The sequence below is a fragment of the Nannospalax galili genome, unplaced genomic scaffold, assembly GCF_000622305.1.
Source record: "Nannospalax galili isolate Female #2095 unplaced genomic scaffold, S.galili_v1.0 scaffold290, whole genome shotgun sequence".
NCBI lineage: Eukaryota > Metazoa > Chordata > Mammalia > Rodentia > Spalacidae > Nannospalax > Nannospalax galili.
In genome coordinates, this window is record NW_008331486.1 from 2,337,183 (window position 1) to 2,360,020 (window position 22,838).

Here is a 22,838-nt window from a genome sequence, read left to right on the forward strand (position 1 = left end):
ACAGCAGCTTTTAAAATCAAACTTTTGTTTTTTTCAGACAGGATCTCATGTACTCCATGGCTTTGAACTTGCCCTATACTATAGTTGAGGATGGTCTTAAATTCCTCGATCTGATTGCCCTCACCTCCCAAGTGCTGGAATTTCAGACATGCACCATCACATCCAGCTAAAATCAAACTTGATACAATCTAAAAATATACTAATTTGATACTTAAGTACAGAGAAATGATGATAGGACATTAAAAGTCTTTGTTTTCGGGGCTGGAGAGATGGCTCAGCGGTTAAGAACACTGGCTGTTCTTGCAGAAGACCCGGATTCAGATCCCAGCACCCACATGGCAGCTAACAACTGTTTGTAACTCCAGTTCTAGGGGATCTGACACCCTCTTCTGTCCTCTGCAGGCATTGCATGACACGGGTGCACTTCCATACATGCAGGCAGTACACATTTACACATAAAATAAAAAAAAAATAAATAAATAAAAGTCTTTGTTTTCTATAATTAGATCATTGTTTCCGCTGCAGGTGCAGGGCACTTTTGATTATCTATCTATCCATCTATCTATCATCTATCAAATATGTGTTATTAATCAAAATCTCCTTGGTTTCATGTGTAGAAACAAAAGTTCAGAAAGATTATTTACTGTGCTCCTAATGTATTAAGGCCCTTTCACACACATTCTTGTTTATCTTCCCAACAACTTGTGAGATAAATCATGTACTCAGAGATGAGGATGGAAAAGAAAAGTGACTCTACCAAAATTACATAATAAGGCTGGGGAGCCCAGGCTCAAACCCAGGCTTTCAAATTCCAAAAACAGAGGCTTTCCCCAGTGCTATACTACCTACCCCAAGTGCCCACCTGGAAAGGCTTCCACATGCTATCATGAGGAACCTTAGGAACTTGTGTTCCCACAGCACCTGAGCCTGGGCCCAGCCCCAGGAGAGTGCTGGGTGCTTCCCTACTGCTTGTATGATGCTGAGACTTGGAGGAAACAGTGTGCCTAGGGATGAAGACCACTCCTCATAAGAGCTCTTGCTGGTTTCACTGACAACTCCCTATATTACCTGTGTGGAGGGCTGGTGTGGGGATAAGATGAGGGAAGGCATAACAAAAAAGGCATGGAGAGCATGTTGACTTCTGTGTGGAGGTCCAGGAATGTACCAAGCACAAATAATACTCTGTCTGTTAATCAGCAACTCTTGCCCCAAGTGCTCACTCTGGCACTGTGGGACCTGCAGGTGTGTGGCTATCATCCAGACCCTGAGCTGTCAGTGACAAACTTGTTCCTGGCTGAGTTTTGACCTGAGGGACACAAAGGACCTCTCAAGTGTCTGGCCTGTGCATATGCCCATGACCTATCCTTTTTCCTGGGGACAACAAACCCCTCTTTCCCAAATATCTTACAAGAGGAACCATCATGGACCCCTGGCAGTGGTGGGGGCTGGCAGCCAGCCCAGTAGTCCCCACTCAGTCTCACAGCTTGGCTAAAAAGCTTTCCTCCACACCCGCATCCCACCCTTTGATAAACAAAGTTGTTCTCTGTTCCACGGTCCTGCTTTCTCCTTCAGCCGTTCCTCCTCCACATCTGCCCACTCCACAGTTCTGACACCCCTGTATTCTGCCTACAGATTATCAGCATTCAAAGCCATAAAGTTGGACAAACACACCCATTCTTCTTCTAGGTTCCTATCATACAAGCATGCTAGGACAAGGAAAACATTCCTGACAGGATCCCCCAAACCACTGGACCATTCAGTCAGCAATTGAAGCTGACATTATATAAGTTATATCCTGTTAAGGAGCTGAGAGGAGCAGTTGTCTCTTTCCCATTCATCTAAACGTATCTGCCCCCAGCAGCAGTCATCAGCTACAACCTTCAAGGAACTGCCATCTTCACATCCACACACAAGTCAGATTATAGCTCCAGGATAAATTCTAGAAAGTCACTCCTGAGAAGGCTCTTGGGAAATAAGAATTTAGTATAGGGTAATTAATGGTGGAGGGCTCAGGCTTTGGAGTACAAGAGACTTGCATGGTAATCCCGGATTCATCTTTTTCTACTTTCGTAGTTCTGCATTTTCACTTGAAACTTGTGGTCCTCATATCTGCAAGGCTAATGCTAGTGTTGTTCCCATAGGATGGCAGTAAGGACTCCCAAAGCAACATAAGTAAAACACTGAAGATAAAAATCCTAATTGTGGGCTGGAGAGATGGCTCAGTGGATAAGAGCACCGACTCTCTTGCAGAGTACCCGGGTTTGATTCCCAGCACCCACATATGAACCGTCCTTAACTCCAGGTCCAGGGGAATCCGAAGCTCTCTTCTGACCTCTACAGCATTGCAGGACACAGGTGCACTCACATACATGCAGGCAATATACTCATACACATAAAATAAAAATAATAAAATATTTTTTAAAAAATCCTAATCGTGCTCCAACCCACAGGCCTCTCTCCGGAGGCTTATACTGAGTTCAATAATATATAACTATATTAATTCAACTGTGAATCTAGAAACTTGCACCCACTTGTGAAAGAGATGTACTCTTGCTCTGGAGTGTGTTACTGAATATGTAAAGCTGTAGTGAAAAGCTTTTAATCATGTAGTTACTAAAAATTTTTTTAAAATATAATGATTTAAAAAAAATTCTTCAAAGCATAAAAAAAAACAACCCTAATCGTTAGTCATTATATAGCCACGGTTATTAGTACCACTGCCATCCCCTTTAACGCAACAAAAAGAAGACTGTTTCCTTAGTCTTACAGGCCAGGAAGAAACTTTCTAGAGACTCAGTCAGATGGAGCCAGTGCTCCTGAGAGAGAAGTGCCCATTAAAGTTCATCTAGCTCAAGGCATCTTTTCCAGGAGTAAATGAGTGTTGATTAGGGCCAGGAGCAGTCACTGGCTGGTTCTACAATCTACTTTAAATCAAATTTGTCCACCTCATTGCCTGATAATGTCTGGTTAAGGAATATGGGCACCATAAATTTGATTCAATATTTGAGAAGAGAAAAGGAGGTAGTCATGCATCATCTGGGAAAAGACTTTTCCTGATAGCAGGCACTCACACTCGAGTTGTGAAGATGTAAAGGCTGCCTAGATGAGTGGGAGTAGTGTAGGCAAAGTAGAAGCGCTATGGTCAATTAGGCTCTGGGCTTCTAGAAGAGAGGGGATGCTTAATTATGATAAACCTAGTTCCAGAGGCTCATACTTCCATATCCTATGAATATCTGGTCCTACATGCAACTCAGACTTCACAGACATCCAAATCACACTCAGAGTGGCTTATCGCCCATCATGTTCTTCCCAGCTGCTTTATCTTGATTAAAAGAATCTGTGCTCATCTGCAATGCTCCTTCCAAAACCCAAGAGTCACCCAACTTCTCCCACTCACAGTCCTCCTGACTTCACCTCCTTGACGTTCCTTTGCTTGGTGCTGCCCTCTCTATCCCCAGCTGCCTTCTGCAGGCTTGTTTTCCTTTACTTGGACATAGAGCAGCCTCCTACTCAGCTGTGCTCTAGTCTTGCCCACACCAAAACATGTTGTACTTTATAGCTACAGAAATCTAAGGAAATCTTTCTCAAATGCAACCTGATTAAGTGATTCCCATGATGGAATATTATTGGCATAATCAAATCCAAATTCTTCTTTCTTTTTTTTTTCACATGGAGTCTAGGCTAGCCTCAAACTCACTGTGCTGCCTTCATCTTCCAAAGTGCTGGGATTACAGGTGATCACCACCCTGCTCGGCTTTCAAATGTACCTCCTTGAACTGAACTGTCTGTACCTTTCTCTCCAGTCACTCCCCCCAGCCCCCCTCAGTTTTTGGTCTCGACATCCTTATCCTCAGGATTGCCTTTGGATTCTAGGCTCGCTAGCTTCTAGGACTTCCCGTTAGTCTCCTGCCTTCCTCTTGTTCTCTATCATGTACTTAGAAATTCCCACTTCAAGATGCAGCTCAAGATATAGGCATCCCTAAGGAAAGCTTTTCCTAATTCTGTGAGTACAACCCTCACTCAGTCTGGGCTTGAATAGTTCTTACACACTCCTCAACCTCCTCCAATGACCTTGCACTGTAGACTGCATCTGCTACTATCTGCCTTCTGTAAAATAAGAAGAGGATTTGCAGAGTCAGAAACTTGTCTGAGCTGGGTGTGGTCGTGCATACCTATAACTGAAGTTACTTAGGAGACGAAGCCAAGGGTTTTAAGTTTAAGGCCAACCTGGAAAACTTAATGAGATCCTTTTTCACAATCAATGAAAAAGGGCTGGGGATGTTACCTTGAAGGTATAATACTTGCATAGCATGTAGTGTGCAAGTCCTGAGTTTAATCCCTAGAGCCAGAAAGGAAGGGAGGAGGGAAAAAGAATGAAATGAAAGTAATCTTATTTGCATGATTTGTGTTCCCAGAACCCTTGCCCCCAACAACCCTTAAACAATACACGCTTAGTAAATGGTCATGGATTAAGAGATGGGCAGCAACAATGTTCTAGTTGGGACTGGGCAAAAGAACATTTTGATGATGGAAATGTCCTATATTTGCACTCTACAATAGAGTAGCCACTAGCTAATACACATGTGTCTAATACAAATCAGGAAGTAAACTTTTAATTGTTAATCTAGATTTTAAAAGTCATACGAGGGGCTGGAGAGATGGTTCAGTAGTTAACACTGAACACTTCTCTTGCTGAGGACCCAAACTGGGTTCCCAGTACCTACATCTGGTGCTCACAACTGCCTGGAACTCCAGGTCCAGGGGATGCGATGCCTCATCTAGCCTCTGTGGACATTGCACTCACGTACTCATGATTTAAACATATACGCATGGTTAAAAAAAAAAAAAAGTTATATGAGGTTAGTGGCTGCTATCCTAGACAGAGCAGCTCTAGATCCTTCTTGGTAAGAAACCTATCCAAGTAGTAAAAATTCCCTTGGTAATTCATCTAATAGTGGCCCTGCTTTAGTTTGGGGGTTAGGGAAGTGATTATGACTCAAGTGGGATAGGCTAAATGCCTTAAAAAGGTCAAATCCACAGGCAACCCTGCATTGGCCAGAGAGCCCTGCCTATCTACAGAGAACCTGGAAAACTTTTCATGCTACAGGGAGGAGAAGCCAGAGGCAGACTTTATAGGCAGTCTCAGGATAAACTAGTAAATCCCAGGCTACAGGGACGCTGGGCTCCCCGAGGCCAGTTCTGCAAACGGACAATATCACAGCAGGCTAACTGCTATCCAAACATCCCTTTGACCCAAAGTTATGGAGCTGGAGACAGGCATTTGATGGAAACAATGAATTAGAGGCTCCAGACAAGGGGTTAGGTCATATCTGTAAAATAGACAGCTCTGTTTATAGGACAAAGTGTCAGCTGGGTTCAAAAGTGTCATGTATAGATTGCCCTGAAGCCAGTAAGCAAGGAAATACTAGAAAACCAAGGGAGAGGATCAGTACCCGGGCTCCTCCCCCACTCAACTGTGCATAGGGCTCTTGAAGGTCTTAAAGCTTTGCTCCCTGCTTAAGCTTTGGTCTTGTTTTATTTCATGCACTGCACGGTGGGAGTAGATGTACCCCAGTCCCGTGAAAAGAAGCATGGGAGCTAGTACTCCACCTTCTTCATGTTTCTACTCTTCTTCTTCTACTTAAAAATCCCATGACTTCCATTATTTCGAACTGTCTAATAAAGGTTTTTATTGAAGTATCTATTTAAGTATGAATTAAGCTATACAAGACAGTTCATATGAATAAATTAAAAAGCCAGAAAAGTTGTTGGCACAGAGATGGTTGTCTTAACTTTGGATTCAGAAACTAAGGGTTCCATTTGCCCTAGGTCTTCAAAGGAAGTGACTAGAAAAGTGCTTGGACAGGCTATGAAAGCAGCAGAAAGGAAGACAGCCTGTTCCAGAGAGGGAGATTAAAAGGTGTTGGTTGGCCAGAATAAAACCCTACGTCAAAGAATGACCAGGAGACCCTCTTGACTCGGTCCCACACTCTTAACATCTCACCCTATTTCAGATACCACAAAAGGTCCTAAGCAGTCAGAGCAAGCTAGGTTCAAAGCCAAACCCCTTAAGGGCAGGGCTCCCCAAACTTCAGCTTTCTTATCAATAAAACAAGCACAATAGTACCTATAATGCTGTAAGCTGTAAGAAAGAAAAAATAATACAAAGTATTTAGTCTAATGTCTGGCTTATACTCCAAACCAAAATGACTCCCAAGTCTCTGATTTTAAATTACAGAGTCCCTTTTCCCCTGTGGTTAGAGTTTAGATATTTATTTTTCCACATGTATCACCTCACTAATACAGAGGGAACATTAAAACAAAGTAGAACTCAGCTACTTTGACTATAGAGCACTTATTCTCCACATCTGTCTTGTGGGGGACATAGTGCTATCACCCAGTTAGTGTGCTTCACGTAATGTTGTGAGGATTCAAATCCAGGCCTGTGGGGTTTAATGCTCAACCTTTGGAGAACTAGGTAGTCCTGCTGTTGAGGGGGGAATGATAGTTTGTTTGCTTGAGATTTTCTACAAAGACATTAGCCCTCACCTATGTAGTTCTTCATCGGAGGGTGAGTACTTGGCAGTGACATCAGCCAGCTCCCCAAAGATCTGCTTGCTGTAAACTGTAAGGGATGAAAGCAGGATTAACTCCTGCCATGTAGAGCTCAAGAGGCACGTGTAATCCTTGATTGAGAGCTCGCAGAAGAAAGGCAGCTTCTTGATCCAGGCAATCTGCCTAAAGAGCAGCTCGTCAGCCAGGCGGCAAAGCAGAGCAAATAGCTCTGCTTGTGTCACAGCATACCTAGGGGTAGGGACAGGAGAAAGTCACTTCCATCAGCCAGAAAGTGAGGATAGGAGCACAGGAGGAGGGTATTCCTTGAGGGTACAAAGTGTTCTGGCAGTGGGCCCCTTGCCCTTGACCATGGATTTCCAGTTTTGCTTAATTTCTTATAAAGGGGTAGAACTGAGACCAGCAAAAAGCTAGAGGCCAGTGAAAAGGATTTGGTGAGGATGGGTTGCTAAGGGAAAAAGGGAGGCTTAAAAATTACTAGGGAATATTACTTTTAATGTTGGTGTGCTTCAATGCTCCATGCCCTAGAAGAAATTCTCTCATTCATGCTCTAATTTTGGTAATCAGAACTCCAATGAGGTGGATCTGATGCCCACCTACCTAGTACGAGGAAGTGTGCGTGTGTGTGCGTGCACACACACACACACACACACACACACACACGTACATCAGGTCACACATGTCCAGATAGCCGAAGAGAACAGATGGAGTTCAGAAGCTTGTTCTGTTCTCACTGCACCCCCTGGTGGTAAGCGTTCAGGAACCAGAGTTGCTCTGCCTTTCCTTTAAGCTATTTCTCAGCTCTGTCCTACAAGAGGCCTTCTGAGGCCACAAACTCTACTGCCTCAGATTTACTCCTCTCAAGGCCCCCTGGTACCCTCTTTCTCATACCCCACAACCAGATATATGAAGACTTTGGGGGACCTTTGAGCTAGATATTTAAGTCCCTTCTTCTGAAACTGGAGTCTAGCTTAGGTAATTTCAGGAAACCTTCTGCAAGGTCTAAAACTGGTAAGACTCCAACAGCCCGTGTTCTCCACTCAAGGAGTAATGGATGCAACAATGCTGAACTACAGCCTACTCAGGTAAAGTCAACTGCAGACTAGAAGTATTTCTTCCACCCACACCAATGTAGCCCATGGCTTGAATGATTCATTAAGGAACCTAGACCTGATGTATCAGGATTATCCCCCAAATTAGAGCTTCTCTCTGGCATAGGAGCAACTATTCCAAAACCTGGTTTGTACCTAGACCTACAAAGAAACAAACTTTTGAACCCAATTTCATCAGGACTGAAAAGCAACCTTAATTCTATGAGAAAAGATGCTTAACGAAATAATGAGGAAATAATGCCTTCAAAGACAAAGTTAGGGGTATACCAGCCAGGGATACAACTGGTATGCAGTAAGGTTATTTTGAGACTGCAAGGGGCCAAGCAGGGCAGAGTTTACTCACCCATCCTCAATCAACATGGGAGTGCCTAATGGTTCCAGGTCCTCAGCTGACATCAATTGGTGAATCAGACTGTAGGACTGCGGATCCAGGCTTCGAGCTTGTGGAGGCAGAAGTGGTGAGTGACCAGAGTAGCTAAAAAGGTGCGGTATATATTGATAATGTGGAGGCACCGACATTCCCATGTACTGATCCCTGAATGTCATGAATCCATTTAGTTCCACAGACCTACTGGAGAGAAAAACATCATATCAGGCAAACCCATCATGGGAGGTCAAATACCCACCAAAAAGAAACATACCAAATATGGCTAAAGTGTTCCTTTACTATGAGGTCTGTGTCTCATTAAGGCCACAAGACAAAATAAAGGTCACATGCACGCTTCCCCTATTAGAGTCCCATCTGTGAGACCCATCTATTTGGGTACATAAATATGGGGCTTACCATTGGCCAACTCAGTGACCAGCAGAATAGATGGCATAGCTAAATATCAATTGGATGAATTGGTATTATCTGTTTGTGTATCACTAGGGATTAAACTTAGCACCTTGCTTATGCTAAGCAGGTGCTCTGTCACTGTGCTATATCCTAACCCTCTTTTTACTTTATATTTTGAGACAGGAACTCATTAAATTGCTTCAACAGGCCTTGAATTCACTTTGTAGCCTAGGCAGGTATTGAAGTTGCAGTCCTTCTGCCTCAACCTCCTGGGTAGTTGGGACTATAGACCTTTATCACCAGGCCCAGTTTGGAGAGTTTTTAATATATATTAATATTAGTCTACATTAAAAACAGGTGTTGGCCGGGTGTGGCGGTGCACACCTTTAATCCCAGCACTTGGAGGCAGAGGCAGGCATCCTATGAGTTCAAGGCCAGCCTGGTCTACATAGTGAGTTGCAGGACAGCTAGGGCTACAGGGAGACCTTGTCTCAAAAAGACCAAAAAAATAAAAACAAAAAATAAAAACAGGTGTTTAATTTATTTTGCTGTTAGGAAAACAAAGGCATAGATACACAAAGCAGCCTAAACTAGGTCAAAACCCAAAATCCAGGACCTAGCAAAGAATACAGCATAGAGGTGTTAAGTCCCTAACTATTCAAAAGAAGGAACAAAGAACAGACAGGAATAAAGGCTATAATTAAATATGCAGAGAAAGGCAGATTTTTCCCTGAATCCTCTTAGAGAAATCTAACCATTTGCCAATTAACTCTAATTTTTTTTTCTAGCTTTTCCTAGAGGTGTTCCTATAACCAAATTTGGCAAATTACAGTCTATAGGCCAAATCTAGCCTATGGCCTGTCTTGGCAAATTGTTTTACTGTAACAAAGCCACACTCATTGGTATACACATGGTCTTTGCACCATTAAGGTAGAATTGGGGAGCTGAGACTCGGACCAGGCTGGCAAGGCCTAAAATATTTACTATATGACCTTTTTAAAAGGAACAGTTTTTCTCCTTTTATTATTTGCATATGTGCATATGGGGGTGCGGGTGTGAGTCCACACTGGTATGGAGGCTAGAGGTTGATGTCAAGTGTATTCCTCAATTGCTCTTTACCTTATATTTTTGAGACAGGGTATCTCACAGAACCTGGAGCATGCCAATTTAGCTAAACTGGTTGGCCAACAAGCTCCACTAACTGTCCTCTCTCTGTTTCCCCAGTGACAGGATTTCAGGTGTATATCACCATGCTGGGACTTTACATGGGTGCTAGGGATTGATCTCAGGTCCTCATGCTTGCATAGCAAACATTTACCAACTAAACCATCTCGTAGCCCCTACCATGTGACCATTTAAAGAAAATATTTGTCAACTCCTATGCTATATGAAAGATTTCCGGGGAAGGGAGACCTTCAAAGGTGGCAGAAAACTCTATTTCACAATTAACAGCTAGCAAGAAACCATGCTTGCACCACGAGTTTCTAAATTTGAATCCCCCAATAACACTGACTCTGGTGAATCAGAGAAATTTTAATTTTATTTAATATTGTCAGCATGGTTTGTGCTATTTGAGTAATAAAATTAATGAGAGATTCATTCCCCAGCATGACAAATAAATGAGAGAAGCCACTATGCTTAAAACGCTTTCTGTTAAGGGAAGACTATGTTACGTGGGCATACATAGAAGAGCCACTTCACTCTGCAAAAAAGACTGCTGACATTCATTTTCAAGGACTTTAGTAAACATTGGGCTGGGAAACCTGGCCTTGCACCACTGTGGTCTCCATGCCAAGAGCCTGCAGGACTGAGAGCACAAGGACTGGGACAGTATGGCAGAGGAGCACACTGCTAGAGGCCCTTTGATGATCCTGGTTTGCCTTAAAGCTCACCTGGATGACAGTGTGGAGCCTGGCGAAGGCTGGTTGCTCTCTGAAGCCCTGTTCCCAGGGGAACTGTGGTCACTGTCACCATGATTGCTCCAGTGATTGGCTTCTTCTTCAAACTCCTGTCCAGACATGATCCTTTCAATCTCTTCTTCTGATATCTTTGACAGGAAATGGATATAATGTTAGATTTGGTGCTCAAGATATCTCCTTTTCTTTCTTTAGGACTGAGAGGTTATTTAAATCTCATAAGATCCTTAAGTCTTTGTAAGGAGAATCCCAGATTTCCTCTCCTCCACCACCATCATCCAGGCCTCTCATAACCTTCAGACAGCTTGGCTTCCTGCCTCCCAACACCAAGGTCTATCATGGCTTTTCCCTTACCCATTTAACTTACTTTTATGCCACAAAGTCTAAATGTCCCTTAACTCTTGTCTGAGTCTTCACTTTTCTAACACTGAAACACTAGTTTTCAATGACAATTTCCCACCTGTCCTACCTAATACAAACATCATCTCTTTTATGATGTATTTACCAGCCATAGACAGAATTTCAGGTTCTTTTATTCATTCACAATTCTGTGTATTCTGGGAAAGGAAGAACAGCATAGTGGTTGATGGTGTAAGGTCTGGAGTCAGACTACTTTTGTTCAAATCCAGGTTCTGTCACTTCTGGTAGTACAATCTTGGGAATATTACTAAACTATGTGAACCTAAGTACCTGCACCTGTATGGTAGAGAAAATAACAAAAACCTTACCATACTCTTATGAGGATTAAATTAATTATATCAAATTCCTAGAAAAGGCCCAGTAACAGTAATAATTATGGAAGTGTTGAGGGTCAAATCATCACCATCTTTGGGTTGTTTTGAGACAGGGTTTTGTTATGGTGCCCAGGTTGGTCTTAAATTCTTGGGTTCAAGCAATCCTCATGTCTCTTCTTCCAAATAGCTGAGACCATTAAGTATGTGCCATCACACTGGACTGTCATTGTTTTATTTTTATTTTATGTGTATGACTGTTTTACCTTCATGTATATAAGTGCACCATGTGTGTGCAAAAAATGTGGAATGCTTCACAAATTTGCATGTTACCCTTATGCAGGGGCCATGCTAATCTCTGTATTGTTCCAATTTTAGTGTATGTGCTGCCGAAAGTGAGCACTGGGCTGTCATTGTTAAATAGCACTTATAGTAACCTATTACAAAAATATCCTCTGTAATACCTAAAGCCATGTTAGAACTTAGAAAAGAAGTACTTAATAAATGGATATTGAATAAAAAAGTGCTCATTTGTTAAGTACTGACATATACCTTCATAAAGGTTTTTTTTTTTTTTTTTTTTTTTTTTTTGAGACAGGGTCTCCCTGTAGCCCCAGCTGGTCTTGAACTCAGAGATCTGCCTGCCTCTGCCTCCTGAGTGCTGGGATTAAAGGTGTGTGCCACCATGCCCAGCTTCACATAGATTTTTAAGTAAGAAAGATATCTTTAAGTCTACTAAACAAACCATCAAGAAATTATCCAGGTATGGTAGGACATCCTTTAATTCTAGCATTCTACATGCAGAGGCAGGTGAACTGCTATAAGGTTAGGGCCAGCTTGGGATGGTCTACATAATGAGATTCTGTCTCAAAAACCAAACCAAGACACTTCAAGAAATTGTGTTCACATAAATAGGTTACAATGTGTGCCTATATCTGGCAGGAAGAAGAAATGGAAGCATGCTTAGTATACAGTGCTTTGTATACAGAGCAAGTAAACTTCTACAAAGTTTCTAACCTATGACTGAGGCCTAACTGGCCACAGTCAACAGAAGAGAGAGTGTATGCTAAGAAAAAGCCAGAAGAAATTTCAGGTTTTTCCTATGGAAACCTCAAAGGTCATTTTCTCCCATGCCTGTCTGATTCAAACCTGCATATATGTTCTAGTGGCCTCTGAGAAACCCTGAGCTGTTGTGATCAGAAACAGGAGCCTTCAGAACTGAATGCTAACAGGGCCAGTGAGATGCCTTGGAGGGTAAAAGTGCTTGCCACACAAGCCTGATAACCTGAATTCAGTCCCCAGAACCTATGTAAACATTAAAGGAGAGAACTGACTCTAAAGTTGTCCTCTGACTTCCACTCATGAACGATACTCATGGATTTGCACATACACATCATGCATGTGTGTGCACGTGCACACATACACACACACACACACACACACACACACACATAAAATAAAGCAAAAAAAAAAAAGAAAGAAAAAGAAAGAAAAAAAAGAAAAAAAAAGAAAACTGAGTGACAGGGAACACATAGGACTTAAGGGAAAACAAGGATTTAACTGGTAGATGCAGTGGTTGATCTGAAACCGTGTGGCTTACATACTGAAATGGGGAGAATATTTTGGAAAATTCAGTCATATGTAGAACACTGAAACAATTATTTGTAGCCTGAGTGATAGTTATGACAGTTAGACTTGAGTTTGATGGCCATGAAACAAAGATCTGGGCTGGGTACAAACAGCTAGTCCATGAAGGCAGCTTACTCCAGCTGGACAGAACCTGCTGGAAGTACTTAAACTTGGGTTCACATTTCTTTTATTTCCTAGTTAGGTACTACTGGGCAATCAAGTCACAAGTTCTCTGAGCCTCAGCTCATGTGTAAAATGGAGATAATATCACATCCCTTATGTTCATGGTTCTCTCACAGGAGCTAGAGCAAAGATGTAGGCAGGTCTAAGTCAGAGAGACTTGGAGGCTAAGTCCAGATAAACTTATAAAGTACAGGCATAGAATAGATGCCCAATAAATGCAAATTCCAACCCTCTTTGTTTTTATTATTATAGACCACAGCTAATACATCATCAATAAATAGTCAAAGACCAAAAGAATACACTCAGTATAAAAAGTCCAATGCAGTGGCAGGTGAAACAGCTACTCTGAACACTGGTATCTTCAATTCTAGAAGTAACAGGCTACAGAAGTGAGTATCCCCTGGCAGAACAGAAGAGTCATAAAGGATACTCAGAATACTCTAGGTACTACTAGAAGATGATTTTTTTCATTGGAGAAATATTTAAGAATTTTTCAGAATAGATAATTTATTATACCTAAACATGAAAGGAAGGCATGAGATAAAGGTCACATATGAAAAATCTATAGCTAGCTATTGTCATGTCATTTTGAAAATTGAAAGGTTTTCCTTTAAAATTGAGAGTAAGATAAAGACACCTACTCTCACCATTTTTATCCAACAGAGTACTGAAAGTACCCTAGCCTGAGCAACTAAGCAAGAGAAAGAAAAGCCAGGTGTGTCCACGTGAGAAAGCAGCTACAGATGACAAGAACTTACAGAAAACTCTTCTTTTAAAAATTTTTGGTCTTTTTGAGACAGGGTCTCCCTGTAGCCCCAGCTGGCCTGGAACTCAGTATGTAGACCAGGCTGGCCTTGAACTTACAGAGATCCGCCTGCCTCTGCCTCCCAAGTGCTGGGACTACAGGCATAGGCCACCAGGGTCAGTAAGAAGACTCTTAACATCCTACAAAATTATACATTAGACCTAACAAATGAATTCAGAAAAGCTGCAAAATATAAGATCAACATAATTCTCTTGTTAATATTATCAATAAACAATTTAAAAGGTCAATAATTCCATTTAAGATAGCATAAAAAGGAACAAAACATTTAGTAATAAATGTAAGATGAAAGACTTGTACAGTGAAAAGTACAAAGCATTATAGAAAGCAATTAAAGACACAAACATGTTTATGGATTAGAAAACTTGATGTTGAAAAAAAATTTTTTTTAAACCCTAAAATCTATATAAAACCAAAAAGACCCCAAGCAGCCAAGACAATGAAGCCAGAGGCTATATGCTTTCTGAATTTAAAGCATATTATAAAGCTACATTAATCAAAACACTGTGGTACTGGCATAAAACAGACAAATAGATCAATGGATTAAAATGGAAAGCTCAGAAACACATTCAGAATTATATAGTCAAATGATATTTAATGAAGATGCCAAGACTACACAAGAGGGAAAGAAGTCTTTTTGACTAACAGTGCTGGGCAAATTACATTCACATGCACGCAGAAAGGCAGTAGAGAATGAAGAAAGAGGTCTCTAATCTTATACCACACAAGAAGATCAACTCAAAATCTATTCAATATAAGACCTAAACTGTAAAATTCCCAAAGGAAGACAGAAGAAAAGCTTTTAACATTGGTCTTGGCAATGATTTAATGGATATGACACCAAAAGCATAGCAAAAACAGAAGAGTGGGATTACATCAAAGCTGCATGGCCAAGAAAGCAGCAAACCCTTGACAAGTGGCCTGTGAAGCTAGAGGAAAGGAGTCAGCCTCCAGAATACATAAGGAGCTCCATAGATCGGCAACAATGAACAAAAATAAGCCAATTAAAAAATAAGCAAGACGGCCAGGAGTGGTGGCACATTATCTGTAATGAAGCTGAGGAAGGAGAATCATGAGTTTAAGCTAGCCTGGGCTATACAGCCAGGCCCTGTCTCAAAGCGGGGAAGGGAGACTCAAACAGAATTTCTCCAAACAAGACAACTAACGGGTATATAAAAAGAAAACATTGTGAATCATCAGAGAAATGAAAATAATTATAAGATATTACTTCGTACCTATCAGGATGTCCATTCTAAAAACAAAACAGAGCTGGGCGTGGTGGTGCACACCTTTAATCCCAGCTCTTGGGAGGCATGGGGGCAGGTAGATCTCTGTGAATTCAAGGCCAGCCTGGTCTACATAGTGAGTTCCAGTCCAGGTGAGGCTACAGGGAGACCCTGCCTCAAAAAAAGACCCAATAATAATAATAATAATAATAATAATAATAATAATAAGAAGAAGAAGAAGAAGAAGAAGAAGAAGAAGAAAAAGAAGAAGCCAGCAACCCCATTTCTAGGTGTTTACCTAAAAGAATTGAAATTGCGATCTCAAAGACATATGGGTATTTCCATGTTTACTGTAGCACTATTCAAAACAGCTAAAGGTCTAATGATGGAGTGGATAGAGAAAATATGATATGTGGCAGCACATGCCTGTAATCTCAGCACTTCTGAGAATGAGGCAGGAGGATCGCTATTGAGTTCAAGGTCAGTCTAGGCTATACAGCAAAAACATATCATCCCCCCTTTCCCCCAAAGTGGTAAAAAGGCACAAACAAGAGGAAATCCCATTATATGTAATAAGGATGAACCCTGAGGTTCTTATGCTAAATGAAATAAGCTAGTTATGGATGACACCTTTTACAAGATTCCATAATTTTAGAAGCAGAAAGTAAAATGGATTCCAGCAACTTAGAGGAGACAAAGAACGCTAAGTGGCATTCAATGGGTAGAGTTTCAGTCATGAAGATAAAAAAAAAAAAATTCTAGAGGTCTGCTATACATATATTCATTTGATGGGTGGGCCATAAAGTATACCCAATTCTCTATCCTCAGGAAGAGGGGTGTAGGTTGGCCCCACAAAGGCTTTATTTAGGAGCCAAAGTTAAAGACAGCTGAGGCCACTCCTTAGAGATTCGAGGAATTTGCTTTATTTCCTGTTACTCTACTATATGTGCTTTATTGAACTAACTTCTCAACAGCTCTTGAAGATTTGTTGTGGGTCATTTAATAGTCTAATCTGTCTAACATGAATCAAAGATGCTTAGCTTGGGGCTGGAGAGATGGCTCAGAGGTTAAGCGCACTGGCTGCTCTTGTAGAGGACCAGAGTTCAGTTTCCAGAACTCACATGGCAGCTAACTCCAGTTCCAGGGAATCTGATGCCCTTTTCTGGCCTCTGTGGGCATTGAGTGACACGGATGCACTTACAAACAGTCAAAACACTCATACACATAAAATAAAAATAATTTTTATTTTAAAAAGAGAAAAAAGATGTTTAGCTTCTCAATACAGCTAACTCTTTCTTTAAGACTCAGTTCAAAAATACCTTAAGGAAGCTTTCCCTGAGTGTTTCTAGACTGCAAAGAGAACAGGAGCTCTGCCTTTCTCATTCAGGGAGGATGTACTCCCTGGGTATCCTCTGCTACCTCTCAGTGAACTGTGGTATCTATCTGCCTCTGTCTCTCATCAGATTGAGTCTACAGTACAGAGACTGGCAGAGTAGAACTGAGTACGCACTGTTATTCCTACTCTACAAGTACGGAAATGAACAACATGTAATTTTCTGACTTTCTGCCAGGTTAAGTTACCTATGACTTTAAGTGGTTTGCTGAAAGGGGGACGAATAATTCTCTGGATGGTTAGAAACAGAACCAAGTTCACTGCCTGTGAAATTCTTAGGAAGAATTGAGGGATTATGAGAAGAACCCGAATCTTAAGGTTTTCAAAGAGCGTTCACATTTAGGCTCTAAAAGCAGTTTTATAGGAAGGAAAGCAAAGATGGCTACCCTGGTTGCAGAAGAGAAGATCAACGTAAATAGCTACAGAAGCATTTGGGGCACTGGGCTTCCAGGACATACTTAGGGAATGGGCCCAGAACTCACCTGGACTGGCCCAATGCTCTTATTCCGGCCTCCAGGCATGCCATCTTCTCTAATAGCTGGAAGGAAAGAGAAGACAGTTAAAAGCACACTCACATAAGTTTATGAACAAAAAGGAAACTTACTTGGACAAAAGTATAAGGTAGTAAGTGGTGAGGCCAAGATTAAAACATGGGCCTTTTTGGACCCAAAATGCACTTTATTATTACAGGCTACTCATAAGCAGCAGCTACTTTTGGGTCCCCAAGGCAATGGGTATATATTATACATACTGTACACATTTAAGATGCTCAACAAGGGCCAGGCATTGAGGCAGATGGATCTCTGTGAGATAGAGGCCAGCCTGGTCTGTAGACCCCAGGCATACACATGCTGGGGCTACAGGGAGACCCTGTCTCGGGGAGAAAAAAAAAAAAGATGCTCAACAAAAATGGCAGCTTTGTTACCAAGTCCCACAGTTACAAATATACCACCAGGATGGTGTATCTGAAGACTCTGGGAAATTTCAGGGATGGATTGAAGAATATGTGCATTTTAAAATAAAATATATTTTATTTCTGCCTAGGATTAGGTCTAATGTATAGAATTAGTTCTAATTTATAGAATCAGAACAAGTTTGCTATTATTTGTTTGTGTTGTTGTGCTTCTGGGAGAACCCAGTGTTCCACACATGCTAAGCAAGTACACTACTACTGAGTTATATCCTTAGCCCTGGAAAACATGATTTTTGTCCTTAACTTTTTATTAATTGGAACATCTGCTTCTCTAGTTCCTCCCTACAAAAACAGTATATCGAAGTTGAAGGAACTTAATTAGTATTTTCTGACTATGCAAAGAATCCTTTAAATAATACCAGCCTTACTAAAACTAAACACCACCATTATTATCACTGCTTTGGGTTTTAAACATCTATCTATCTATCTATCTATCTATCTATCTATCTATCATCTATCTATCTATCTATCTATCTAATCTACCTATGTATAGCTATATCTATCTATATCCATCCATCCATCCATCCATCCATCCATCTATCCATCCATCCATTCATGTTTAGACTAGGCTGGCTTGAATTCACTATGTAGGTGAGGTTGTTTCTTTTTGTTTTCACCTCCCAAGAGCTGGCACTAAGGGCATATACCACTGTACCTTGCATGACTCATAATGGAGTACTTAATATGGGCACAGAGTAGTAACCAGATTTGGAATTAAAGTAGGAGCCTAGTGTCAGACAGGTTTCTGAAAAGACTACACTAGTGAGCCAGGAGATAAGCAGCAATGCAGGGGAATAATATGATTACACTGGCTTTATTTTGGGGGGGGGGTCTTTTGAGGCAGAGTCTCCCTGTAGCTCCAGCTGGCCTGGAACTTACTATGTAGACCAGGCTGGACTTGAACTCAGAGATCCACCTGCCCCTGCCTCCCAAGTGCTGGGATTAAAGGTGTGTGCCAGCACCCCTGGCTTTGCACTGGGAGTTTTGAAAAAAAAAAAAAAATGTGATGGCCACTGTACAAGGAAGGAGGTAATGTTAACCACAAACAGAAGATAAATTAATGTATTATGTGAGAATAAGTCTGGCTATAATAACCTATAATCAAGACAAAACAAAAATAAAACTGAAACCATAGGGAAACAAAAAAGTTAAAAAGTCCTTGGGGTAGGGGGCAGGTAGATGTCTTCAAAGGTGAGACCTTCAATCATGGGGCTCAGTTTCTATAGTCAAGTAAACATCACTGTTGGTGTCCTCAAAAGATTATAGACTTTAGGCCAGGCACAGTGACACAGGCCTTTAATCCCAGCACTTGGGAGGCGAAGGCAGGTGGGTCTCTGTGAGGCCAGCCTTGTCTATAGAGTGAGTTCCAGGCCACCTGGGGCTACAGGGAGACCCTGTCTCAAACAAACAAACAAACAATACACTTCACAATCAGACAAATCTGCCTGCTTGGTATTACAGTCAAAATTTTTTCACTCCTCTGAATCTCAGTTTACTGGTACTTGTAACATTATATCAAATAGTATGACTTCAAGCCTGGTATATAAAGCAAGCACTCAGTAACAACCCCTTCCCTCTTTTCTCTGAACAGAGGGGTTAAACAAACCAAGATTCCTTTCTCAAATTTGTAAGAGTATTAAAATCTTCATCTGAAAAACTGCAACAACTTAATCTACTTTATTAGCTTGCTGTGAATCTCAAGTGAGAAATATGCATAGCCTACATAAAAATAAATGTGTACTAGCTATTGTGTGGAACTTCTCTTTTAATCCCAAGTTTTAAAAACCTTTAAAATACTTTTCTTGTTCTTTCAGAGTCAATGACAATTTTGAGCCACTTCCAATTCCAATTCTCACAAGTCTTGGCTTCAGCTCCCAGCTACAGAATGAAGACATCACTGGCAGATACAACACTGAATAAGTTTCATCTGGTATCACTGTCCTGGAGGTAAGAAGAACTCAACAAGCTTTATGTTTCTGTTTAAAGGACCATGAATCTTAAAGACTCACCAGATGGACATGATGCTGTGTGTCAGATACTATTATTTCGAGTAAAAAAAAAAAAAAGAGGGGGCTGGAGAAATGGCTCAGCGGTTAAGAACACTGACTGTTCTTGCAGAAGACTCGGGTTTGAATCCCAGAACCCACATGGTAGCTAACAACTGTCCAGGGGATCTGACAGTCTCTTCTGTCCTCCGTGGGCATTGCATGACATGGGTGCACTTACCTACATGAAGGCAATACATGCATACACATAAAATAAAAAAATAAAAAATAGCCGGGTGTGGTGGCATATGCCTTTTATCCCAGCACTCGAGAGGCAGAGGCAGGTGGATCTCTGTAACTTCAAGGCCAGCTGGGGCTACAGGGAGACCCTGTCTCAAAAAGACCAAATAAAACAAAATAAACATTTTTTTAAAAAATGAGTAAAATATTATCCATTGAAGGACTGGCATCGAAGGTTCAGAGAACAGAGCAAAGAGACACAGAAATGAAACATCAGAATCAGGACTAGAACCCAGGCTTATATGAGCCAGGCTGCTTTCCAATACCAGTCTTTCCTACAGTAAATATGAGCCTTTTGATAGAAATGTAAGATGCTTGTAGGTGGTACATAAGCTCTTAACTATAGATTTATTCTGATGTGCATTAAAATACTTAATTTTTTTTTTTATTTACTAAGGTGATAAATTCCCTGGTGTACATGGTGAGTTCCAGGCAAGCAAGAGCTACATAGTGAGACCATGTCTCAAAAAACAAAAACCAAAACCTTGCATCATATTTTAAAGCATCTAATGTCATATGCTATTTTGCTGGATCTTCACAACCACCCTGAGAGGTGTACACTGTTAATGTCCCATGCATTTTCAAGATGAGGTAATGAGGTAAAAAAGACTTGTTCAGGGAAGAATGACAGAGTCGAAATTTCAAAGTAGGTCTTCTGCCTCTAAAGATATGCTTATTATTTTTCTGTTTGGTTTTTTGAGACAAGGTCTAATGTAGCCCAAAGTAGGCTTCAAACTAACTATGTAGATGAGGTTAGTCTTGAACTTCTAACCCTACTGCCCTGCTTCCTAGAGTAATGAGATTACAGGTGTGAGATACCATGCCGGGCTCTGTGCTTGTTCTTTGATGTTCCACCAGTCTAAGATCTCAGTGTTGTTACAGGAGAGCCTCTCCTGTAGGCTCTAGTCCAGTCTAAGGGCCAGCTATGACTTCTTTATCTGCTTAGAAGCAGCACACATGCTTTTCCTTTGTTGACTTATGTGCCTATCATTCCTCACCCAGAAATCAGAAACACAAGGAAGATATAAACTGCATCAAAGCTCTGCTTACAACCTGTTGGTGGCTCTGTTTGGTCTAGGGGCTAAATCTAAGATGCTCTGTGATCCAGTTCCTGTGGAACTTCCCAGGCTCATCTCTTGCCACAAATGTGACACCTTATCTACAAAGCACCATACCTAGGTGATGGCACTTTACCCAAGTGATTCAGATCAACACCACCAATAATAGAACAAATTATATGCTCTTGATATGATATACCAAGGACAAAGCATTATTTCTATGACATTCTTGCCCAAAATGTGGAACTTGAATCTATGGTGAAGGAACTATCAAACCCAAACTGAGAAATAGTCTACAAAATAAATGACCTATTTGCCTCAAAAAAAATCAACAATGTTAGCAGGGTATGGTGGTGCAAGCCTTTAATCCCAGCACTCAGAAGGCAGAGGCAGGCTCTTTGAGTTCAAGGCCAGCTTGGTCTACATAGTGAGTTCCAGGCCAGCTGGGGCTATAGGGAGACCCTGTTTAAAAAGAACACACACACACACATTTAAAAGTAAATAAAAAAAATTAAGACCTCCCTAGGATGGCTTGTAGGTCAGAAAAAATACAAATACAATAAAAGATACCGGGATAACTGGACAAAGGTGAATACAGTCTACTAATTATATAGTATTACATCATGCTTAATTTTCTGATTTTGATAACAGTATTGTGACTATGCTGGATGGAAACAATGTCTATAAATTACTTATAAATGGCCGTGTGTGCTGGTGTACACCTTTAGTCCCAGCACTCGGGAGACAGAGGCAGGTGGATCTCTGTGAGTTCCAGGCCAGCCTGGTCTACATAGGGAGTTCCAGGTCAGCAGGGGCTACAGGGAGACCCTGTCTCAAAGACACCAAAAAAAAAAAATTACTCATAAGTGGTATGCATACATGTATATCCAGAAAGTAAGCATGTGCGTGCACAATAAATGGTATAAGCAAACTGAATGATAAAACAAATGTGACAAAATGCTAAAAATTGGTGAATGTGACTGAAGATTGCAGTAAAGTTTACTGCTGCAAGTTTTCTATAAGTGAAATCATTCTTAAATAGAATAAAAATAGAAACAATTTTTCTTTTAAAAAATTCTGTAATTGGGGGCTGGAGAGATGGCTCAGTGGTTAAGAGCACTGGCTGATCATACACAGGACCTGGGTTCATTCCCAGCACCCACAAGGTGCCTAACAACCATCCCAACTCCAGTTCCAGGGAATCTGATGTCCTCTTCTGACCTCAGTGGCACTGCACAACACAGGTGCACTTACATACATGCAGGCAATACACTAATACACATTTTAAAAAATCCTGTAAGTTTGTAAGGAGATTGAACTTTGCTTCAGTCAAGACTCTGTTCAATGTCCTCTTCCTCGAAGTGTCTCAGGGTTCTACTCATGTCTCTTGTGTGCTGGGTGCCTTTTATCCAGCAATATGGCAATGCCAAAAGATCACTGGTTTGCAATTCCATTTTGCAGTTATCACTTTCTCTAGGAAACTTTGTGTCAAGCAATGCCTATGGATGTCAGAAGGTGTCAGATCCCGTGGAACTGGAACTATGAATGGTTGTTAGTTGCCACATGGGTGCTAGGAATGGAACCTGGGCCTTCTCTGCAAGATCAGTGTTCTTAACCATTGAGCCATCTCTCTAGTCCCTGATTTTTCACATGACAACCCACATAGATTCACCCCTAAGAGAGCCAATGTAATGTCCCCTCTTCTAACAATATTTCCCCCATCCCACTTCTTGCCTTGGCCCTTCATCACAGTTCATATGTCTAATCAAGATGAACAAGGATATTGCAGAGGTGTACACACAGGATGCACACACAAGAGGGTTGTCAGAGAAGACTTCGTAAACGACAAAGTAAAAGCTGAGCATTGAAAGAAAAATACACAGCATATAATTGGGTAAAGAAGAGCACTAGAACTGTCCAGGAAGATTAATTCACATGTATAAAACTTTCGAAACACGGAGTTTTGGGAGGTCTTGGGTTAGAATGCAACTTACGATGGAGAATAGCTGATTGAGAGGGGAAGGGGTGAAGGGGGCTGATACCAGAATCAGTGGGGCCTCGAAAGTCACATTGAGGAGACTGGCTTCATCATGAAGCATGCAGTACAGGCAAGGGGTGCATGTTGTGGGCAGGTCCTAGGGCACTCGGGATGGATAGA

The 22,838-nt window shown here is 41.3% G+C and overlaps 1 protein-coding gene and 1 non-coding gene across 6 annotated transcripts in view; both read right to left on the reverse strand.

Moving 5' to 3' along the window:
• Nr6a1 (nuclear receptor subfamily 6 group A member 1) overlaps window positions 1-22,838 on the reverse strand; it is a 198,908-nt gene that overhangs the window by 10,135 nt on the left and 165,935 nt on the right. For 4 of the 5 annotated variants that reach the window (XM_008824611.3, XM_029559546.1, XM_029559541.1 and 1 more), the window contains 4 exons: window positions 16,847-16,902; window positions 10,356-10,510; window positions 8,029-8,256; window positions 6,550-6,804 (listed from right to left, as the gene is read on the reverse strand). In XM_008824611.3, the coding sequence (XP_008822833.1) occupies window positions 6,550-6,804; window positions 8,029-8,256; window positions 10,356-10,510; window positions 16,847-16,902 (694 nt within the window). The remainder of the gene's footprint in view (window positions 1-6,549; window positions 6,805-8,028; window positions 8,257-10,355; window positions 10,511-16,846; window positions 16,903-22,838) is intronic. The other variant, XM_008824621.2, reaches the window with a different exon arrangement.
• Window positions 11,409-11,513, reverse strand: LOC115069048. Its single transcript, XR_003848384.1, has one exon. It is a non-coding gene; the product is annotated as a U6 spliceosomal RNA (small nuclear RNA).